At 44.9% G+C, this 20,634-nt stretch overlaps 1 protein-coding gene across 2 annotated transcripts; it reads right to left on the bottom strand.

The window, feature by feature from the left end:
• Positions 1-7: 7 nt before the first annotated feature.
• Positions 8-20,201, bottom strand: KIF3A (kinesin family member 3A). Of its 2 annotated transcripts, XM_085073488.1 has the most exons (19): positions 20,074-20,201; positions 18,449-18,731; positions 16,801-16,945; positions 16,471-16,555; positions 15,899-16,004; positions 14,992-15,131; positions 14,151-14,348; positions 13,612-13,786; positions 12,506-12,601; positions 10,842-10,913; positions 8,945-8,953; positions 7,185-7,341; positions 6,184-6,364; positions 5,788-5,898; positions 4,896-5,021; positions 4,203-4,256; positions 3,985-4,053; positions 3,657-3,781; positions 8-3,127 (listed from the first exon to the last, which is right to left on the bottom strand). In XM_085073488.1, exons 1-19 carry the CDS (start codon positions 20,077-20,079, stop codon positions 3,079-3,081), a joined length of 2,187 nt encoding a protein of 728 aa, XP_084929614.1. In that variant the 5' UTR covers positions 20,080-20,201; the 3' UTR covers positions 8-3,078. The 2 variants fall into 2 exon arrangements, with proteins under 2 accessions (XP_084929614.1, XP_084929613.1); XM_085073487.1 differs by lacking the exons at positions 8,945-8,953; positions 10,842-10,913.
• Positions 20,202-20,634: the final 433 nt, after the last annotated feature.

The raw sequence follows: 20,634 nt of genomic DNA, 5'->3' as shown, positions 1-20,634 counted from the left end.
CAGAGGGTGGAATTAGGAATCAATTTTATTTCACGGTATGAACATGCTCCAGGGACACAATATTGATATATACAGTATAATGAATAAACTTTAATAAAACGAGGAATAGTCAGAAATAAACGGAGTTAGAAAACAAATAAATAGGAAGACAAATTATACTAACAGAGTAGCAGTTTCTCCCTCTATACAGGCCTGGCTAAGCAGAACTGTGGAGAAAGGTGAAAGCTGGACATGTGCAGACAGTGTAGTCAGTGAAAGGCACTAAGGACCATTTTCCCTCTCAAAGGATCAGGAACAAGTTAAATATGAAATAATTCATTTACACAACTGTAAACAACATAAAGCAAAAATCTCACTGTTAAGGTCAATGCTCTGGAATGAGGAGAATCTTCTGGTAGCAATGTAAAGATGAGCACACACAGTATATGTTATATAATATGAGTTTTGATAAATACCATAGAACACATCCTCACCTGGAACGAGAAAGGCTGTATTAAGCTCTTGAAAGTTCATATAAACCAAATCCTTTCCTCATTAGAACATATTACAGGCCCATTAGACATTTGCAGATTGGCCAGGGCTACAGGGAGGGCCCATGTGGTAAATCTACAAGCCAGACTCATTGGTTCTACAAGAAACTTCCCAGAACTTCAACAAAACACACCAGTTCACAGGTGAGCCAAGCTGATAGGGCACATGACCATGATCCACTTTAAATAAAGTCCTCTTATAGAGCAGATGATTTGTTCTCCAAGCCTCCGATAACCAGTTTCTCCGATCTGCCAATTAAAGGTGTGCAAGCAATTATTTATTGTTTTCCCTGCCCCAAGGCTCACCTAAATATGCAGAGTACTATGGTTTTCAGCAGCAGGACTGTCATGTTAAATGTAAAGCATATGCCTTTAAGTTTTAAATATTTTAAATATTTAAATATTTTAAATGCAGTGCCACGGTTCACAGGGGTATCTTGAAGCCGCTGATCTCTGTCAGGTAAAAGGATTTTCAATTGTTTTTTGAGAGCACAGTTCTGCTTTAACTCCCTTAAAACCAGAGCATTCAATAAGTGTTAGCACAAGATGTAACACAAAAAGGAAATACAAGTTATCCCTGGTTCTGAGAACTAGTACAGGCCACAGCTGTGCATCTATCTGCTTGGGCTCAGAACTGACACAAGACTTCTAACAGCATTTAAGCCATTTTCAGTATGAATTTTTCAATGAGAAGTATGAAAAAAGAGATAATCCAACTCTATTCAAGCACATTCAAAATAAGGTCAGCCCTCCACAAGCAAAGCCAACTACAGCTTTGATCAAGAAAGTTTCTGAGCATTTACCTCTAAGTGCTAGGCTACAAAAAACAAATGCCAGTGTTTGTAAGTGGTATGAATTTAGGTGACACTCCCCCCCAATAGAGAGGGCAGTATGTTCTTCCAGGTTATGATCCTGAAAAAACCCATTAGAAAAAACAGGAAAAAGCTTACAACTTGTTTAGAATATAACTAATTATACCCTTCAGAGCAAAGTATGTCCTTGCAAGACCAGGTTTAACTATTACAGATCCTGTCACAGACCCCAAGACACACCCAGATAAGCATCATGACAGGAAGAAAGGGCATTTAACTTCTCTAAGAACTTCACAGGAACATTCTGGTAAAAGCAGTTGTAGCTACTAGCAAGGACTCAAGACTTCTGAGGAGCTGTCTTGTTTTCTGTCACACTGAAGGACTCCATTGCTCCTGTCAGTAATCACAGCTTTTAATCCTTCAGGTAACACTAAGATGACAGGCAGGTCACAGCTCATGCCCCCACCCTGGCACAGGAGCTGCTGAGATACCCACAGCTGATGTGATGAGTTATAAAACACACACAGTCCAAAGAAGATGCATTTTCTGTGACACAAAAGCAACATATTAAAGTGATATGTGTCTTAATAGCAGCATAAATATCAAAGAAAAAGAGCAGCTATCACAAATAAAGGGTTATTATCAGAGACCAGAATTTTTTTTCTCTCATCAGAGCACAGGCAGAGATGCACACAGTCTACACAGAAACACAGTACCAGCTATTTCAGGGGATATTTTCTCTGGGAAAATTGGGCAATTCATTCTGTTTTACTGAAGAGGAGTCAAATTCATCCTCAGTGTAGAGTAGTGGTCCTATGCCTTGTAGCCAGGGATGAGGAACTGGAGCCACAGTGCTCACAGAACCATGGGTGACACTAAGTCCTGCTGTTGCAGCATCCCCCTTAAATCATCTCTGCTGCTCAGATTACAAAGCTACTCACATACATAAATTCCAGCCCTGAAGCATAAAAAGCAGTCAAAGTAACACAGCCTTAAAAGAAGGAAAAAAGCTCTCTTTTGCCTTCATATCCAAGGTCTCATTCTCCACAGTGCCAGCAGATCCCAAACAAACTGATAAAAATAAAAGCACTACTAGACACCTTTGATTTCTGCTGCACTTAAACAGAGCATGGTCCCTTTTCAGAAGTCTCAGACTTCTGTGGTTCATGTTTTTCCTACCCAGCTAATTTCTCTGTACAGCAAGACAGCAAACAGGTGAAAGGACTGTGTATTTGATACACAACACAATCAGGTTAACAGCCACAGTGAGGAATATTAAATAAAAAGATTTGATGCTCTTAAAGGTTTGCAGCAACCACATTCAAACACAGATCAGTGCAACAGAGGACAATAGTGAAAGCTGCCAGTTATGTGCAAAGCAGGGCATAGGTCAGATTTACCAGCCTTTATTTTAGGATTTCATTGACTGTTTTGAACTAACATGTCTAGCACTTAAACACACATCTAGAACCCTTATTTTCTATACATTTCAACAAGGATTGCCAACAAGTTTTCCTGCACAACACATGTAAAACATGGAATTTCACAACCATCAATCTTATTTACCAATTTAATATTATGTTAATATAACATACAATATACAGGCAACTAAGGAAAAATAAATTTTTTTAAATAAAAAATTTTAGCCATGTCAAACTGTGCCATCTCTTGAATTCCATATTCTGGCCAAACCTTATACACTCACTGATTTTTACACGAATTCTGACCAGGTCACACTACTGCAGCAGGGAGTCAATGACAGCTCCTGGCTTGGACGAACGTTTTCTGTTTGGAGAGCAGAAAGGAAAGGGAAAAACAACACCACACACACATCATTATGCTGTCTAGGAAAGACAGGGACCAGCCACATTTCAAGTCAAAACTACATGAAATGACTTCTCCACAAGCAAAACCAACCAGACAAAAAGCACAAGAAAGCACATCATGAAATCTCCCTCAACAGCACTCTCCTCTCCATCAGTACCAGTTGTTTGTGCTGGCAACATGCCAGACTGTGTTAAACTGAAGCATAGAATGCAGCAAAGTAAAGCAAGGAGCTGGAAGAGGAGAATGCAGCAAAAGAGCATCAGAAAAATCCCCAGAAAAGTCTTTCTGGACAAGATTTACTGCAGTAAAGAGATCTCAGCTTGGTTCTGTCACACCTAGCAACACTAAACTACACCATGCAAAATTTTTGTCCTTTGCTTTCTCATTAAACAAATGGTTGAAGACTTGTAGTAAGTTTGCATACACAAACTTAAGCCTTCCCTTGGGTAAATCCCTCATTCCATATAGATACCCCAGATTTCTTCACCTTCTACCCGTCTTGGGCCTGGATCTGCCTTTTGAAGTCCTTGGCCTCTCCAGCTTCATCAGGGATTGCCTCAAGCTTTCTTCAGTGTAAGCTAAGTAAACATGGGAAAGGTCCACTTCAAAGGGCTAAAAAAACACCAAAAAAACCCGTAAGACAAAATCAGGGTAATTTTATACACTGATCAATGGTGCACTCATGACACTACAAATACTCATTTCTTCAAAAGAAGAGAAAATTTAAGTTGGACCTTTTGGCTCTAAATAGAGTGGTAGTCTCAGGCAGGACTTGAGCCTGTACATTTCAATACATCAATTCAAGAGTCACTCACATCTTTCTCTTTTTTATCCAGAACAGGCGTCTGTTTCCTCATATTGTTTCCTGTATATGCAACACATTTCTGTAAGCAGAAAGAAAAGTCTGTAAGTAAAGTCTACTGTGCACAGTAAAACTGATTGTAGCTTCACCAATTTCTCCCTGGGCACAATTAAACCCCTCAGAAGCTCATGCTAACATTAGCTTGTACACAAGCCAGGCAGCCATTCTTACCAGCTGCCATTCTCCTATGTCTTCATTCCAGTGAACGTAGTTCTCAATCATTTCCTACAAAGAAGTCAGGACAGTAAACGTTACACTTGCACAATCTACCCTCCAGGTGCACTTTCCAGAACATACCCTACGGCCTGGATAAGCTGCTTAAGAACAATCTTGACCATTCTAAGTTGCTCTTATCAGGACAGCTATATCATGTGCAAAAACCCCTTTATTTATACTCTGAAGACTACAGAAGAGAAAATACCACTCCCAAATTGTATGTACTGGAGACCCCCCTAAAAACTATGGGGTACAACACAATCAGGACAGCAGTAAACAACCACTGTAGTATGGAAAAAATGAAAAATATAACCCAATTCTCCCTTAATTTTCCCATTAAATAGTGTGCATTATGTTTAAGCTCATTGTGAATTTTCTGTATACCAGAGTCACAAAGAAAACAAGAATGTCAGAGTTCTAAATCCAGTCTTGCTACTTTGTGTTAATATCATATTAGAAAGAACAACTTCAAGCATAGTGGGGAAAAAGAGATTTTGAACAGACCCACTGCATGGGCACACAGTGAATATACCAGTTAAATATGTGGTGAATGTGATTTGTGTATTTTTATAAACCTTTAGGAAAATACGCTGCAAGAGAACTGATGTTAGCATAGCACAACCCCTGCCCCAGGCGCTCTGCCTTCACCTGGTAGTCCTGAGGAATGAAGTTGTCTATGATGAGAATCTGAAGACGAAGCTCCCTGCTCAGCTGCCGAATGTTCTCCAGCAACCCTTCAATCTCTCTCTGATGCTCTTGTTGCAGATCTGCCATCTGAAAACAAACCAGGCATTTGAGAGGCATCAGAGTTGGCTTAAGACATGGTAACAGCCTAAAGAGAACACTCTTATGTCTGTATGAGGTTTTTGGAAAACAAAAGCAAACTTGATTATTAGTACCAGAATATTTATCTCTGAAGAATAAGCCCTCTGAAACATTCCACCTCAGAGATGGCTGAAAATAGCATTAAGTTCTCAGTTTCATAAACCCAAAACTGGCCTTCTGCCAATCTGAGCTGCTTCAGCTAAGACTAGATAAAGAGCATGAGACAAGTTATATCCCTGGCAAGGTTTCAAGGAAAATCTCTGATCCCAAAGACCAAATGCATTTTTCATTAAACAGGAACTCCTGCTACCAGCCAAGGGACACAGTCATCCAGTGACTGAGGACGAGGTAACGAGGGCACTGGTCATAAAGGACAGGCAGCTCAGAGCAGAGGAGCCTTTGGCCTGCAGCAAAGCAGGAGATGGGGCTGCCAGCAGGCAACTTGCATTTTATTTCAGAAATAACCAATGTTTTTCCTTGAAGTTCTGGGTATCTCAGGGTCTCACATGTAACCCTTCTCAGCCTGGCCTGGGGAAAAACTCTACAACATACTGTTCTAAAGCTCCAGCTCCAGACTAAGGTATTTTTTAATTATGTGAGCCAAACAGAGAGCACGGAAAGACATTTCTAAACATATGGCACTTATTCCAGCATTACAAAGGTGATGGTTTACCCTTCCCAGCTCTAGTCCCTCACAGGGACTTTAGACACTAACCTCTGACTTTGCAGCCATAAGCATGGTCCAAACTTTCTTCAGCTTTTTAGTTTTCCCTTGTGCTTCCTCCTGGAGGTTGGTATACTTCTCCTCAATATCCAAGCGTTCTTGCTATGTACAACATTTAGCATAGACACAACATATTAATATAATCACAGAAACTCTGCAATAGTATGAACAAGAGGAGAAACTACCTGAACAAACAAAGCACTTGCCAAGAGCACAGAGCCCTGGCTGAGCCAGGCTGGCTCAGACCTGCAGGGGCTGCACAAGCAAAGAGTGGTCTGTGGAGGGGTTGGCTTCTGCAGTACTTCCAGAGCAGAGCCACACCTGGGTAACACATCCTGGTGTGCCCTGCCACTGCTGTTTGCAGACAGCCACAGCAGATAAACCCACCTCCTTCTCCTCGAGCTCCTTGCGAAGCTGCTCTGCTCTCTTCCTTCGTTCTTCCAGTTCCATATTTGATTCTTCTAGAAGCTTCTCTTGCTCCTCTGCTTTTGCCAGCAAGTCCACTCCTCCCACAATCACCTTTTTCTCTAATGCAGACAGTTTCTCCAGCAGGGACTGGTGCTCTTGCCTAGACAGAAAGGTAGGTGTGAGACTTCTATCCCACCGTGCTCAGCAGGCAGCAGGTCCAGCTTGGTTATATAGCACAGACAGCTCTCACAGGGCTGGAAAAACTTGTCTTGCTGCTGAGGGTTTAAGTTGGGGGTGAGGAAGGGCAAGTGAGAGCAGGGAGTTCCCCAAGCTCCAGCTCCCATCATGCTCTCTCAAGCAAAATCAGGTCAGCAGAGAAGTGTCTCCTGCTGCAAGGGGCTGCAAGTAACCAAAGGCATCACCAGGCTACTCAAGGTACTCTCTGCCCAAAAGGGCCCTGCCAGCACAGCAATGCCCAGAGGCAGCTGCTGAAATGGAGGGAAGTGAACAGAGATCAAGGCAGAGCAGCTGAGGTGGAAACTAGGAATGCTGGCTGCTGCTGGAGCAGCCTCTAGGCAGCAGGACTGTCCTATTTGCATGGGACAGTGCGACCTTAGCAGCTTTTTGGCTTTAGAATGGAGCACCCCTACACCCAAAATTACATGCTTGTGACTGTGCTGCGGGAACTGGCCTGCTACAGAACAGTACTGCTGCTCCTCACAGGTCTTGGGAGACTAATTTATGTTTCTAGGCTGACACAACTAAGTAAAGAAAAGAAGTGGCAAAAGAATGGAAGTTTGTCTTTTCCACATACTCTGAAATCTCAAAGCAGAATAAGCTCCTCTTTCACCTTGACAATAGCAAGGGCTGATGTTCACTTTCTACAAAGTCTGACAGGCACCTCACCATGCATCTGCAGATATTCATACAATTAAGGAAGGAACAACCCACGTGACCACACAAACTGCTCAGGTACTCACTGAGCTTTGAGCAAGTCTTTTTCTCTCTTCTCCAGTTCAGCTCTGGCTTTATTTCTTTCTTCTTCTTCCATATCAAGCTTAGTTTCAAGAGCTTTTCTCTCCTCTTCAATCTTTGCTTGCATCTCCACCATCTTATCAGGGGAAACTTTCTTTTTGCCTTTGAAAGAAATGGGGAAAACAAACTAGTTCACTGAAAAGTAAAAACACCTCTGTATCACAGCTTTTTTTCCAAGTTCAGATTCAATGCTTGCACTTAAAAATTTAATGGGGTATCAGCTTCCAAATGGGCAAAACTCAGTCTTTCAAATCCTGCTTTAACATTGGCCAGTTGTCACCATCTCTTAGAGAGCAGCAATGCTGTGTAACTAACACTGGAAACTAATGCCCCTAAAATACAAAATATACAAAAAAACATATGGAGAAGAAAGACTGCTTAAAGAAAAGCCTGAGCTGGAAACTCTGATGTTCTAACAATGCAGATCAGGCCAGAGGAAGGAAAACAGAAGACTGCCTCAACCAACAGCTACAGGAGCTCAGCTACCAAGAGTTACATACTCAAATTTAAGACTAGCATCTCCACCACTCCCCTCACTCACTGCCCTCCTTACAGGTTTGCCTGTTCCAAAGTGAGCATCCAGGTATTTTTAAACACACTACTATGAAAACAGAGAAATTCAGAACAGCCCTATGAAAACCAGGCAATTAAATAAACTTCTTGATGGTATTTGGTCTATGTAACAGTGACTACTCACAGATTTGAAAGTACCAAGGTTTGCTCTGACTTAATCAGCTGCGTCTTTACAACAGAACTACCACAGCAGCACACCAGGTCCATGTCATGGAGGGCTACAAAGGGAGTGGCCAGAGCAACTCACTGAACTTACTGACCTCAAGGGCTGGTCCCAAACACCCCAAGTCTGAAACAAAGTGTGAGGCTGCTGCTCTTGAAAGTAACTCTGCCAGTCTTGAGCCAACTTTCAGAGCAACCCCAGGAGTGCCCAAGGCAGGTGAACATAGAGATCCTGGGAGGGTTATGTGGGTGGGAATGCATTTCCTCAAATCCCCAAGTCCTAAGTATCCCTTTATTCACAAGTGAATGCTTATTTTCTTGCTTTGCTTTTCTCCAGACATGAAAAAACCCCACTCTGTAGAATCCAGCTATACTGGTAACTAACAGGTGCCACTAACTGCCACCTGACTGTTTTTCATAGTGACAAAATGCACATGATCAGAATGTGCTCAAGGAAGCTGTTCAGTAAAAGGCTTCTCTTCCTCCAGTTTTCAAGATATTCAGCTTCAATTATATACATATATATGTATTTTATTGATATACACATACATATTATATACACATATACTCCAGCAACCTGTACTGTATATGTAAACATGCATATACATATTTTCACATCTGCATATGTGTTTCTTCATGTGCACAAGAGCTTTAATTAGTTTTGTTGCAAGGCAAGGACTTCACCACTACAGCAAACAACATCTTCACTACCATCTGCTAAACTTTAGAATCAGATAATGAGCACTGCTTTCTGAGCTTGTGGTGCAAAAATCTCTCACTAGTTAGTCTTTGAGTAAGAAGCTTTCTGGAAGTGCTATACAGAGCTCAGCATATGAGATAGGCCAGATAAAGGTTTCTTACTACGACATAGCCCTGTATATTCTCAGTTTAGGAGAAAAAGGTGAAGCAAGTTTTAAGATTCTTTCACAAGCTTTGCAATTGTAAGGAGGTGAAAATCAATTACACCAACCTGCTTGATCTTGCATTAAGAGGAAGTAGAAAGCAAATCGCAGAGAGGCAGCAAACACATAAAAAGAGGAGGAGAGAAAATGTTATTGCTTTGATCATTTTGGACAAAGATCATCAGCACCAGAACAAACATCAAATTTTATATTCATGATTCTAGGGTAGAAAACCTGAGAATCATAACTAAAACCCCCTCTATTAGAGCAAACACTAATGCATCATGTTGTGATGCTAAAGCAGAGAACGTGTCTGTACGTTAGAGTGCTTTGCATATCCAGGACAATCTTCAGCTCACTCTCGCATTCTTCTGCCCGTTCAGTGCAATGCTGGATCTAGACACAACATTAGGAGCCTGCCGCAAGGATCATGCCCTAAGAAACAGTTAAAGGGGGTGGATTTCTCCTTCAATTAACAAACTTAATGCTCCCCCCACTCAAGAGAGCCAATTCTGTTATATTACCTGTAAAATACGAGCATACAGAATACATGTTCTAAGTTTTAACCAAGATTTCCAAGCCAATTCTTTGCAAGGTACAAGACAGTTGCACACAGGGAGTCTCAACACAAGATTTCTCCATTTAATTACACAGGGGATTAATAGGTTAATTTGCAGTAACTGGTGCTTCCATAGAGGTATAGAGCCACTTTTGGTTATTCAAGCAAGTGCAACAAAAAAGGCAGAACAGGAAAGGGATAATGAAAGACACCACATGCAGAAGGGTCACACCAGAGGACAGTTAATATCCCAAACCACAAAAAGCTACACTTATCATCCCAACTGCCAAAAGCCCAGCACAACTTCCCCAACAGAGCTGTCTCCAAGCCTGTAGGAGATGGACTCATCCACCTGCTGACACACCAGCAGTTTGCTATTAACTGTCCTCATCCAAATAAAACACTCAGGTTCCAAGCAAGCTTTAAGGGAGCAGAATTGAAGCAATCAAATTCCCAGGCTACAGTCCTATGACACAACCCAAGGTCTCCCTTGGGTTATGTTCCTTCTAAACCTGCCAACACCCTTCTCTGAGGCTCTCTACTAACATCACTAGGGCAAAAGTGAGTGAACTATACAGCAATACTTTCCAGGGTCTCTCCACACAGGGAGAAGAGTGCAGTGCATCTATCCAGGATAACCACAACAGCGGGTGAAGTCCCCACAAGCCAAATACTGAGATGTGATTTGCTGCCTCAGTTCTCATTGACTGTAGGGCTTTTACAGGCACAGCAACCTCTCTGACCAGGAGCAGCCCAGACTTTCTTCACTGCTAGATCAAAATTTGGATCTCCTGTTCCTCAGAACTAAGTCCCACAGAGGTCAAAAACTTAGTATCATGGGAAACTTAAACCCCAACCACCAAGGATATTTTAAGTATCTGCAAAAATAAAGCTGATCAACCAAGCATTGCCACATTTTCTTGGCAAACATAAACCTTATGCTGTTTGACTGTTTATTGCTCCATTTGTTTTCCCCAAAACTAATTCTGAGAAAGCAGAGTCCAATATAACACAGAACATGTCTAGCTGTCCTTTTTATGAACTCATATTGTAGCAATTCCTATTAAAAAGTTAGCTCAGTTTTTCCCCCCATATTTTAGAAGGGGCATTTAACACAAGTTGCAAACTGGATTTTTTTTAAACCTATTATTTCTCAATTATCTTTAAATCTTGCTCAAGCAGCATACTATATTGTTTCCCATTCTCTCACATATCTGGCTAACAATGTGGACATTGAGTAACTTTTTCAAGCACGGAAGTAGCAAAGGAAAGGCATGCTTTAGCAGAGTTACAGCTTCAGGTTTATCTTTCCAACAGGCAAAGCAGGGAAGAGTGCAACATTGCAAAATGGAGTGTGCAGATCATGGAAAGGCCAAAGCTTAAAGGACTTAAGAGCTCCCACTCACTAGTGAAGGACTTATCCAGAGGTTTCTCTATGACAGAGCATGTGGAGTCTGAACTACTGCTGCTGCTACTGCCTGAAAAACAAATGCGTCCCACAGAAAAACCCAGAGAAGAAGAAACATGCAGATGGGAAGTTAGTTCTAAAGGAAAGAAACCCAGAAGAGCCAGCAACCTAGTTCAAAAAAGCACAAGTTCCCATTAGGAAGCATTTGCTAGGATCCCTCCCAGACCCAGCTTGCAAAGCCACCACTTCCCAGCACAAACTTGCATGCTCAGAAAGACATTTCAGTAAAAACCCCATCTTAACCAGACTATAGCTTGAAACAACATGCCAAGGCAGCTTCCATTTCAAGCAACAACAGCAGAGAACACCAAATCATAGTGGAGAAGGCTGTGGATATCTGCCATAGCAGAGGATTCAGCAACCAGGAATCCTTTCCAGTCTTATGCACATGGCAATGTGCACTTCTCCCTCTGGAAGGCAGAGCCAGCTTACACAGGGACAGTCACTGTGTATTCCAGTGAAGCAGCTCTCTTAGGGAACTTAACTAGAGTAGCTTGTTTGGGAGTTGAATAAGTCAGTTATTTGCCCTCTACTCCTTCCAAGCAGCACTTTGAAGGTCGTCTCCTCTTGGGAGGAGATTTGGGCAGGACTTGGAGACAGTGGTCAAGCTTTCCACTTCTAGAAATAATCAAAAGGTGAAAAATGAAGTTGTTACAGCTATCACCAGAGGCATGGCAAAAGTAATTTATGACTACTTGGACAGACACCAAAATGAAGAGAGTATGCCTAAAAGCAGGAATGCTTTAACAGGATTTTTTTTTTCAACAGATGTGGGTGCTTCAGGACAGGAGGGCAGTTTAGATGTCAAAATAAGTTTACTAGAGAAGCTGGAAGTTGGGGTGCAGCAGGGTTTGACTTCTCTACTGTCCATGAGGAATTACCAGCAGGGTCCTAGGAGCACAGCAAGCTCCCAAGAAGCCACAGCATCCCACAGCACACAGTGAGCTGCAGTTCCAGGTCAAGCAACATCCCCTGGAGTTTAGGGGATACACAGAAGTTAAACACTGATGTGGGAACAAGGAAACTTCACCATGGGATTTGCAGACTGCTCCCAAACAAAGGATGTGAAGCTCCCATTAAGCTTTTCAGCTAGCACAGAGACACAAAGGTCAAGTTTTCCCTCTATCAATATAAAATCGGACACCAGAAGAGTCAGTTACTGAAGATCCATAAGACAGATGAATCCTTTGCCTAAACCACAGCCAAAATTCCCCTCCAATCATACCCACGGCTATAAAAACCACATCTGCCTACAAATGATCTTTGGTGTCTCCTTCCTCCCACCTCTGTGAGCAGTGGAAGTTCCACACCACCAGGCACAAGCCATACACAGCCACCTTGCGGCACCCAGGGAGCCACCACAAAGGAGGATGTCACCACAAGCACAGCTACCCGAGTGGAAGCAGGTACTACACAGGTTCAGAGCTGTCCATCTACAGACAGCACCAAAGGGCTTCGTTTCTAGGAGAGGCATGATGATTGCAGCGGCATTGGGCAGCTCTACAACTCCTCTTGTCCCTGCCTGGCTCTGGCTACACTTCCTACACCAGCTCCTGGATAAGATGAGACTGGTGGCACTGACAGGAGTCTCTACTGCCTTACCCCGCCGTTTCTTCCGCTTCTCCTCTCCAATCTCCACATCTTCATCTTCATCCTCCTCTTCAGAATCGCTGGTCTCAGAACCAGAAATCTCTTCCCCTAAAATAGAAGAGCATGCTTTTATCAAAAGCTTTCCTACACCTCATATCAGCTTGTTACTGTGACAGCAGCATTTGTCCAAACACAGCAGTGCCTGACATCAACTCATGAGCACCTGCAGAAGTCCTTAACTGCTGAGCAGGCAGACAGCTTACCATGCCTCAGGAAACTTAAGGACAATCAAGATAAGCAACTCAATGCTGTGATGTCAGTGTGTATGTATTAAAGCCCAAGAGGCTGCTTTTTACGGAAAATCAAGCATCTTTACACAGCTACAAAGTTTTCCTAACAGGATTCTACCGTACCTTCTCTTCCACCTCACACTTCTCTCTCAGATAAAAAAAAAAGAAAGAAGCATTACTGACCATTTCCTGCTTCTCCTGAATGGGGCAGACACCAAACAGCAAGCCATGCTGGAGTTACTGCTACAGCTGTTCTGTGCTGCAAGTATCTCTGGAGAGAGATGTTGTGACAAGGTCACTGTTTAGCAAGCATCCCTCTAGCAGGGTCACTCCATGATGATGGACTATTAGTGACAAAAAGCTACAAAGTTACACGGCTTAAAGAAGCTTCTTGTAACTATACAGTGTTTGAAACTCCCATTCCAGCTCCATAAACCTGGTTCATTTTTCCTCCTGAAAATGCATCCCTCCTCCCCAGTCAGTGAAAAAGTATGACCTGTTGTTACAGTCCATTTGAATTCCCTGCATCATGTAAGTCGCGCCCATGAAGAGAGTTTGCCAGGGAAACCCACGGAAGCGCAGGGACACCATCCCAGCCCAGAGGCCACCACTCACCCTAGTGCCAAGTGCCACCTAGTGGGAAAGCTGGGCCCCCACGAGCAGCCTTAAACACTTCTCCTGGCACCCAGCATGGCAAACAAAACCAGGACACATACCTGCACCAGCAGCCAGCCTCCTGTGATACATATTCCAGTAGCAAAGAACGTTCCCATTCAAACAGAACAAGTACCGTGCAGAGAGGAACTCAAGGGGGAAGGAGAGTCTCACCTTCTTCCAGTTTTTTCTTAAGCTCTTCAATTTCTTTTTGGAACTGGCGGAGCATAGCATCCTTGGGATCCTCATTAATCCTGGCCTTGTTCTTTATGTTCTTGGCTCTGTTTGCATACCTGAGAGTGCTGATGGTCTCATCGTAGTTGTAGTCTGCTGGTCCGATGTTGGCACACTGCAACGTGTGAAGGCCAAGTTACTGGAGTTACTGTCAGCCCAGCACAGGAAACTGCAGGAACCCAACCCAGCTCCAACAGTCTCCCACTGCTACTCTTTCCCAAGCTTTCTCGCTGCTTCTACACTGAAGCCACACTTGACTACCCAAGCACAGGTTCTATTTGCTCTCACACATGTATGTACATGGGTGCTGTGCTTAGAACCTCATCTGTATACAGAGGCAAAGAGAAAAAACACAAAGAGATGCACATAGAGGGTTCTCTAAGCTGCAGAGAGGTAAATGCCAGGATATCCAAGTCACTATGCTATCCCTGTAAAAATGCAGTTCAACAGCTGGCTGGAAAGAACATCTCTTAGCTTACCATCATGGTTTTGGAATTTCCCCCAAGGGAGTCCTGCAGGAGCCGTGTGAGTTTGGAGTTACGGTAGGGCACATGGGTGCTCTTGCCATCCACCAGTGCAGAGATCACATTGCCCAGTGTGGATAGAGAGAGGTTGATCTTAGTGGCTTCCTTCAGTCGCTGCCCTGTGGCTCCAGTTTTTGTCTGTCTTTCAGAACCCTGCAGAGGAACATGAAGCAGGAGTTAAAGCAGATCCTCTAATACATCTCCTCCCTCCAAACAGTCAGCTACACCTGAAATCTTGCCAGCAGCCATGTTACTAACCACCTCATCCATTATTAGAGAACCTGGCCAAGTATTTCAGACATTGTTAAAGAGACAAGTCAAATAGGTCTTAAACAGAAGCTTTCAGTGCCAGCAAATTTTGGAATGCTCAAAGCAATGCAGCTGGGAAAAATGGAGATTTTCCTCCCCATGAACAAAAACATTATGGGCAGTCAGTCAGCAGTTAAAAGGCACCCCAGCTGGAGCTGCTAACCACCATCTACAGCCCTTCCTATCAGCAGAACAAGGGAGAACAGCAACACTGCAGTTATGAGGTTCACAGAGTATCCTACATACACATCATGTAAATAAGGTAAAACACACGTAAGTAAGATGAATGCCTTTAGTCTCACTTTTCCTTCATCTTCCCCAGGGATATGTACCTCAGTGTAAATCTTGGGCTAAAGCCACATTTTACCAGCACAATTACATTGTTTCAAAGCGTGACACAGAGGGAAAGAACCTGCAAGTGATGAACACGGTCACAACCCTCTGCAAAAACCAAATGTCCTGCCACGACCTGGCTGGTTCTACTCACAGCAAGGTCAACAAGGTGCAGCTTGCCCATGCGCACGTGCATGTTCCCATCAACACCCTTCTCACTGCACTCAATGGTGATAGTGAAGATGGCGTGGGAGCGAGAGCTGTGCTCGTTCATGTTTGTGGCACCAACAGAACCTTTGAATAGAGAAAAAAGCAGTGATGTTTTGAGGAATAATCACATCCTCCTCTAACTCTTCCTGCTCTCAGAGGAGACTTATCCCCACCTCTTTACCCAACCCTGTGTTCCATAAGATGGCAGAGGGATCCTCACACTCAGCAGCAAAGTGCATTCTGGGGCATTGAAGTTGCAGTACACTTCCAGCCTGGGCTAGCAGAAGGTCTTGCAGCCTGCTACAGCTCTAAGCCAACCACAGACTCCCAAGAGCAGCCATTGTCCTAATCTGTTTCATTAAGGCTACAAAGATCAGTAGCTTTAGGTGTTCAGAGGTGATCCCTGACGACAGCCGTATTTTGGGAAATAAGAATGAAGCAATCCATTCCAAGAGCAACAGGAGTCAGAACTTTTAGTCACTCAATAATCTGAGCTTAACTAAGAAGTCTTCCAAAACACAAACTATTTCCCACTCGCAGCACAGGACTAATGTTCAGCCTGATCAGAACTGAAGCAGAAAAAGGACCAAGAGACACACAAGCAGTTCTGACAACACTGACTGCCCTCATTGCATCTTTCCTTTGCTGATCCCCACTGGCACCAGCCGATGTGGGAGTCACAGCCTTCTTTACCTGCCCCTGCACAAAATGGGTGCAGAAGGAGATACCCTTTTTGTTCTTTTCAGCCTAACACTCTTCCCAGCAATAGAACTAGGATCTCTTACTGTGGTCTGGTAACCAGATCTTTGCTCTGTCTGAGCTATAAACCTGCCCACAGCAAGACTACGTACGGTTCTTGTGGCCCAGAGTCATGATTCTGTCCATATCATCTGCATTGTTTACGACATAAGCTGAAAGGTCTTTGATATAAACTCCCACATCAGGTCTCTCTTTCACCTAAGAGAGAAACAGTTCAGACTGAGCATCCCTAAGAGAGCCCCAACAGCAATTCTAGTGATACTGTAACAATACAGTGATTAACCTCTCCATGTTCTGGTCTGCACATGAAACACTTGCAATCAGAGCAGATAAGGAATACTCATGCATGACAATATGCCACCGTTTTCCTCTAGGGGCAAGACATGACTTTAAATCCCAGTCTCCAATTCCTAGCACTGCTGAGAGGCCTTTGGGGTAGAACTGCAGGTACAAAACTGCCTCAGGTGGAACAGCCAGTTCATGCAACTGACCAAGTGGAAGAGATTCAGAGAAGCCAGCAGTGACATCCAGCTACTACATCTTAAAGGAAAGAGAACTGCTGAGGAGCCCAACCTCCCACTTCCCTGCAAGTGCTTCTCTGGTCCTTAAAATAGAATATTGCTCTGATTCAAAACAAACACCACAGTCAGAAGAGGAGGCTCACCTCTAACCTCTGCGTCTGGTCCTTTCCCAGCAGGTCCCGTACTTCCTCATTGTAAATTTCCAGGTAAGATACACGAACCAAAAACCTGCAGATGAACAGCTGGGTAGTTCACTTAGCAAGACATTTGCTGAAGTCCCACAAATGCAGTCATAGAGTGCAAAGAAAACAGCAAAATGCCAATACAATCCTGCTGCCCCTCAAGAACTGCCTAGTGAGAGTCTTTCAGCTTGGGCCAGAAGTACCATTTCTGTTGACACTGTCAAGGTCAGGCTCCTGCTACACATGGACTCACATTAAAAAAAAAACCAGCAGTGAAGAGAAGGCATTTACCTTGTATCCCCCTCTGCCTTGGCAATGTGACCAAATATATGGGCAAACGAATTGGGAATGATGCCTCTGAGCTCAGGAACTGCTCGGACTCCTTCCATGGTGAAAGTTTTGCCTGTTCCAGTTTGCCCATATGCAAAAATAGTACCTGAAGGGTAAGATAAAAGAACAAACTCTAAGAAGTTGAGTCTTCTCTAAACTCTAGCTGCATCTCTTTATCTCTTCTTAGCCTGATAGCACTAAACACCTCTATTGCTATGGAGTTGAAAATTTCCACCCACTCTGCTAGCTACCGTATAAGGCTGGAGCAACAGAAATGCTGGGAAAACACAGCAAACAGGACTGAGCTGCTGTTAATTCAGCGTGCAAGATAGCCAAGAAAAGGTCAGCTTGTTTTAAAAGTGCAAGGTGATTAAAGTATGGATTGCTAGTACACTTCAGTTCCACATACAAACAATGCAGGCAAGTCCAATTAGCAAAGACGATCATAATACCAACTGCAAACCCAACTACTCCAAGTCTCTAAGCCACAGCAGAAATGGTGTGAGGCTACTACAGCTGAGCCACAGCACAAGCCCAGCTCTGAACCTGCAGAGGCAGCTACAATTTGGACTAACGAATCAGCCTGCACAGGAAGGCATCCAGAAATGTTACAGAGATCCCACACCCTGGAACTCCAGAAATATCCCAGTTCTTATATTTAGCTTAGCACTGCTGAAAACTCAAGTTCTCATTATCAAGCCACTGACATTACAGACAGAAAAAACTGAACAGAGTATTTCAGCTGGAAGGGATCTACAATGGTCATCTAGTCCAACTGCCCAAGCAATTCAGAGCCGACCCAAAATTAAAGAATGTTGTTAAGGACATTGTCCAAACGCCTCTTAAACTCCAACTTGAGGGATCAATCACCTCTCACAAAAGCCTGTTTCAGTAAAGAAATGCTTCCTTACTATCCAGTCTAAAACCACCCCAAGCACAGCTTTGAACCATGAATTTTTATCAGCTGAAACCTGTGTGTTAGCACAAGAGATTATTATGCATTTTACAAACCTTGGAAAACTTTGTAAACTGTTGTTGTTTCTAACATACTGTTATAGAAAGCAGCAACCTGCTCTCCTTTATATAATACATCTACATACATAACACACACAAATCATGGCCATACTCTTCCCAGCCACAGGAAGCAATAAACTATCTGTGGGGAAGGGCAGATGTGTTTAAGCAGTCATCTCAGCTGACAACAGCAAAGAGCAGAGTTAAATGCAGCAGCTCTGTGCAGAGGTCTGGTATTCATAGCCAGTGACTGCAGGGCTGTGGCAGCTCCTGGGTACTGAAATTGTACAGTGAGAAGCCACTGAGAATTCTGATAATGAGATAAGTGCATACGTTTTGCAAAGAGAAGACAAAAGATAAAAACATGCAGCTAACTGACCAATCTCCCACTGTTAATGACAGTAGTGGGTACAATCGCTGAGCACTCAGAACAGCAAGTACCTTGAGGCTATTTTAAGTTAGAGGCCACAACAGAAACAATTCAGGGCTACAGCCCTCAGAAGGTGAAACTCCCTTAAATAAGATCAGCAGGAATTTCAACAAAGCAAAGAATGGGGGATGGAATAAAATCCTTCCCTTACCATGAGGCACTTACCATTGTATCCCTCTAGGACAGAATCTATAATAGGTCTTGCTGTTAAATTATAGACATCCAGCTGTTTACTCTCTGGTCCAAACACTGTGTCAAATGTGAATGTCTTGGGAGGCTCATTGGATGAGTCTGTTTTATGGACAGTTATAGTTCCCCTCATCTCATCCACGTTCACTGCCATTTTGTAGCCTGTAGCTTTCTCCCGGTCATTGAGAGGCCGGCAGCGAACAACCACCTTGACATTGTCACAGCTTTCCGGCTTGTCCAGCTTCTCAGGCTTGTTGATCTGTAATTATTTAAAAAAAATAATACACAGGCTGTAACACTAGTGTTAACACAGAATCACAGAGGTTTGGGCTGGAAGAACCCCAGTTCCACTCCCTGTCATAGGCAGAAACACTGGACAAGGTTGCTCCAAGCCCTGTCCAGCCTGGCCTTAAACACTTCAGGGATGACACAGCCACAGCTGGTCTGGGCAACCTGTGCCAGGGCCTCACCACCTCACAGGGGAAAACTTCTTCCTATCATCCAATCTAACCCTGCCCTCTCTCACTATAAAAGCATTGCGTGTTTAAGCATAAATGCTGTTGAATCAGCTTGAGCAGCTACATACATCTCCACAGGATCATGAACTTGGGGAATTAAAACCAGAACTGGTTTATAATTAAAGCTGCGAGAATAACACACTTATTCAAGCAATGGAATCTCCTTCTGTCTTGCCAGCATGGAAACTGAATGAGTAAACCTTGAGTATTTCACTTCCAACATCACCTAAGAATTTTTTCAAGGAACAACTTCACACTAGCAATCTGCAACGAGTTTGCTGGAATTTGGTGCAGCCATGATATTCTTGTACAGGTACACTGACCACAAACTCTCAAACCTCACAGTAGATACCAGGGAGTGCTGGCAGAAGGGAATCCATTTCAATTACAACCCTCAGTGTATCTGCTTAAGTTTTTCCTTTAGAAAACCTGAATGTTGTACTGTAAAACCTCATATTAATTTTCTTTCATGTAGCTACCAAAACAAATTTTGAAGCACACTGATGAATCTGATATCACATGGTATTCCCTAATTAAATAAATCCAAAGCCCATTTGCTCTAGTTAAGCTTGAACACTCCTCTTGCCTAGAGGTGCTGCAGCTGAGCATTTAACTACTCCTAGAACAGCTATGCTTGATGTCAAACCGAGACAAACCCTGTTTCCAAGCGCATCTCCCTCCAGCTGCCACCTGCTCGTATCCCTCTCGGGCCTCAGCAGCAGTTTCTACCGCCCTGCTGAACGGGAGAGCGGCTCAGCCCCACCTGGGCAGGGGAGGGACCGCACACGAGGCGCCAGCCAAAATCAACTGCGGGATTCGGCTGTCTCCACGAGCCACCCGGGATAGGCGACGAGACCCTCCGGGGAGGCCAAGGAGCCACCGCCTGTGCGGGGCCTCGCCCCGCCCGCAGCCCCTCATCACCCCCCGCCCCGCTCGGCCTGACAGGCGCCGCCCGCCCGCGGCTCCCGTGCGCACACGGGAACGGAGGCCACGGGGCCTGCGAACCCCGGGCGCGGCGGGCCGAGGTGCGCAGCGACCCGACAGCCCCGGGGGCCACCGCCCGCGTTCCCCCCCGGGTCTCACCGGCATGGCGATAGCGATGGCGGCAGCGACGGCAGCCCCGGCCAGGCGGTGGCACCGCGGAACAATAACAGCACGGCGCCTGCGCCCGCCCCGCCCCGCGGCCAATCCCCGCGCGCTGCGGAGGCCGCGCGACCAATGGCGACCGGGGGAGGGCGGGGCCGGAGAACGGCTGGCCAATGGCGACGGCGGTGCGGCGCTGTGGGCGGGGCGTCCGTCGTCATGGGAACGGCGGGGTGGGCGGGGCGTCCCGGACACCGCCCGGGGGAGCGGGGACTGCGCGGGGCCGGGCTGCGGGCCTGACGGGGGTCGGAGCGGGCTGGCGGGGCTCCGGGCGGGCTGGCGGGGCTCCGGACGGGCTGACGGGGCTCCGAGCGGGCTGACAAGGCTCCGAGAGGGCTGACGGTGCTCGGAGTGGGCTGGCGGTGCTCCGAGAGGGCTGGCGGTGCTCCGGGCGGGCTGACGGTGCTCCGAGAGGGCTGGCGGTGCTCCGGGCGGGGCTCACAGGGCTCTGAGGGGTCTCCAGTGAGTCTGAGGGACTCCAGGGCTCTGACAAGACTCCAC

The sequence above is a fragment of the Lichenostomus cassidix genome, chromosome 13, assembly GCF_008360975.1.
Source record: "Lichenostomus cassidix isolate B80296 chromosome 13, HeHo_3.0, whole genome shotgun sequence".
Lineage (NCBI taxonomy): Eukaryota > Metazoa > Chordata > Aves > Passeriformes > Meliphagidae > Lichenostomus > Lichenostomus cassidix.
The sequence above is the reverse complement of the archived record's forward strand: the minus strand, read 5'-3'. Positions and strand labels throughout refer to the sequence as shown.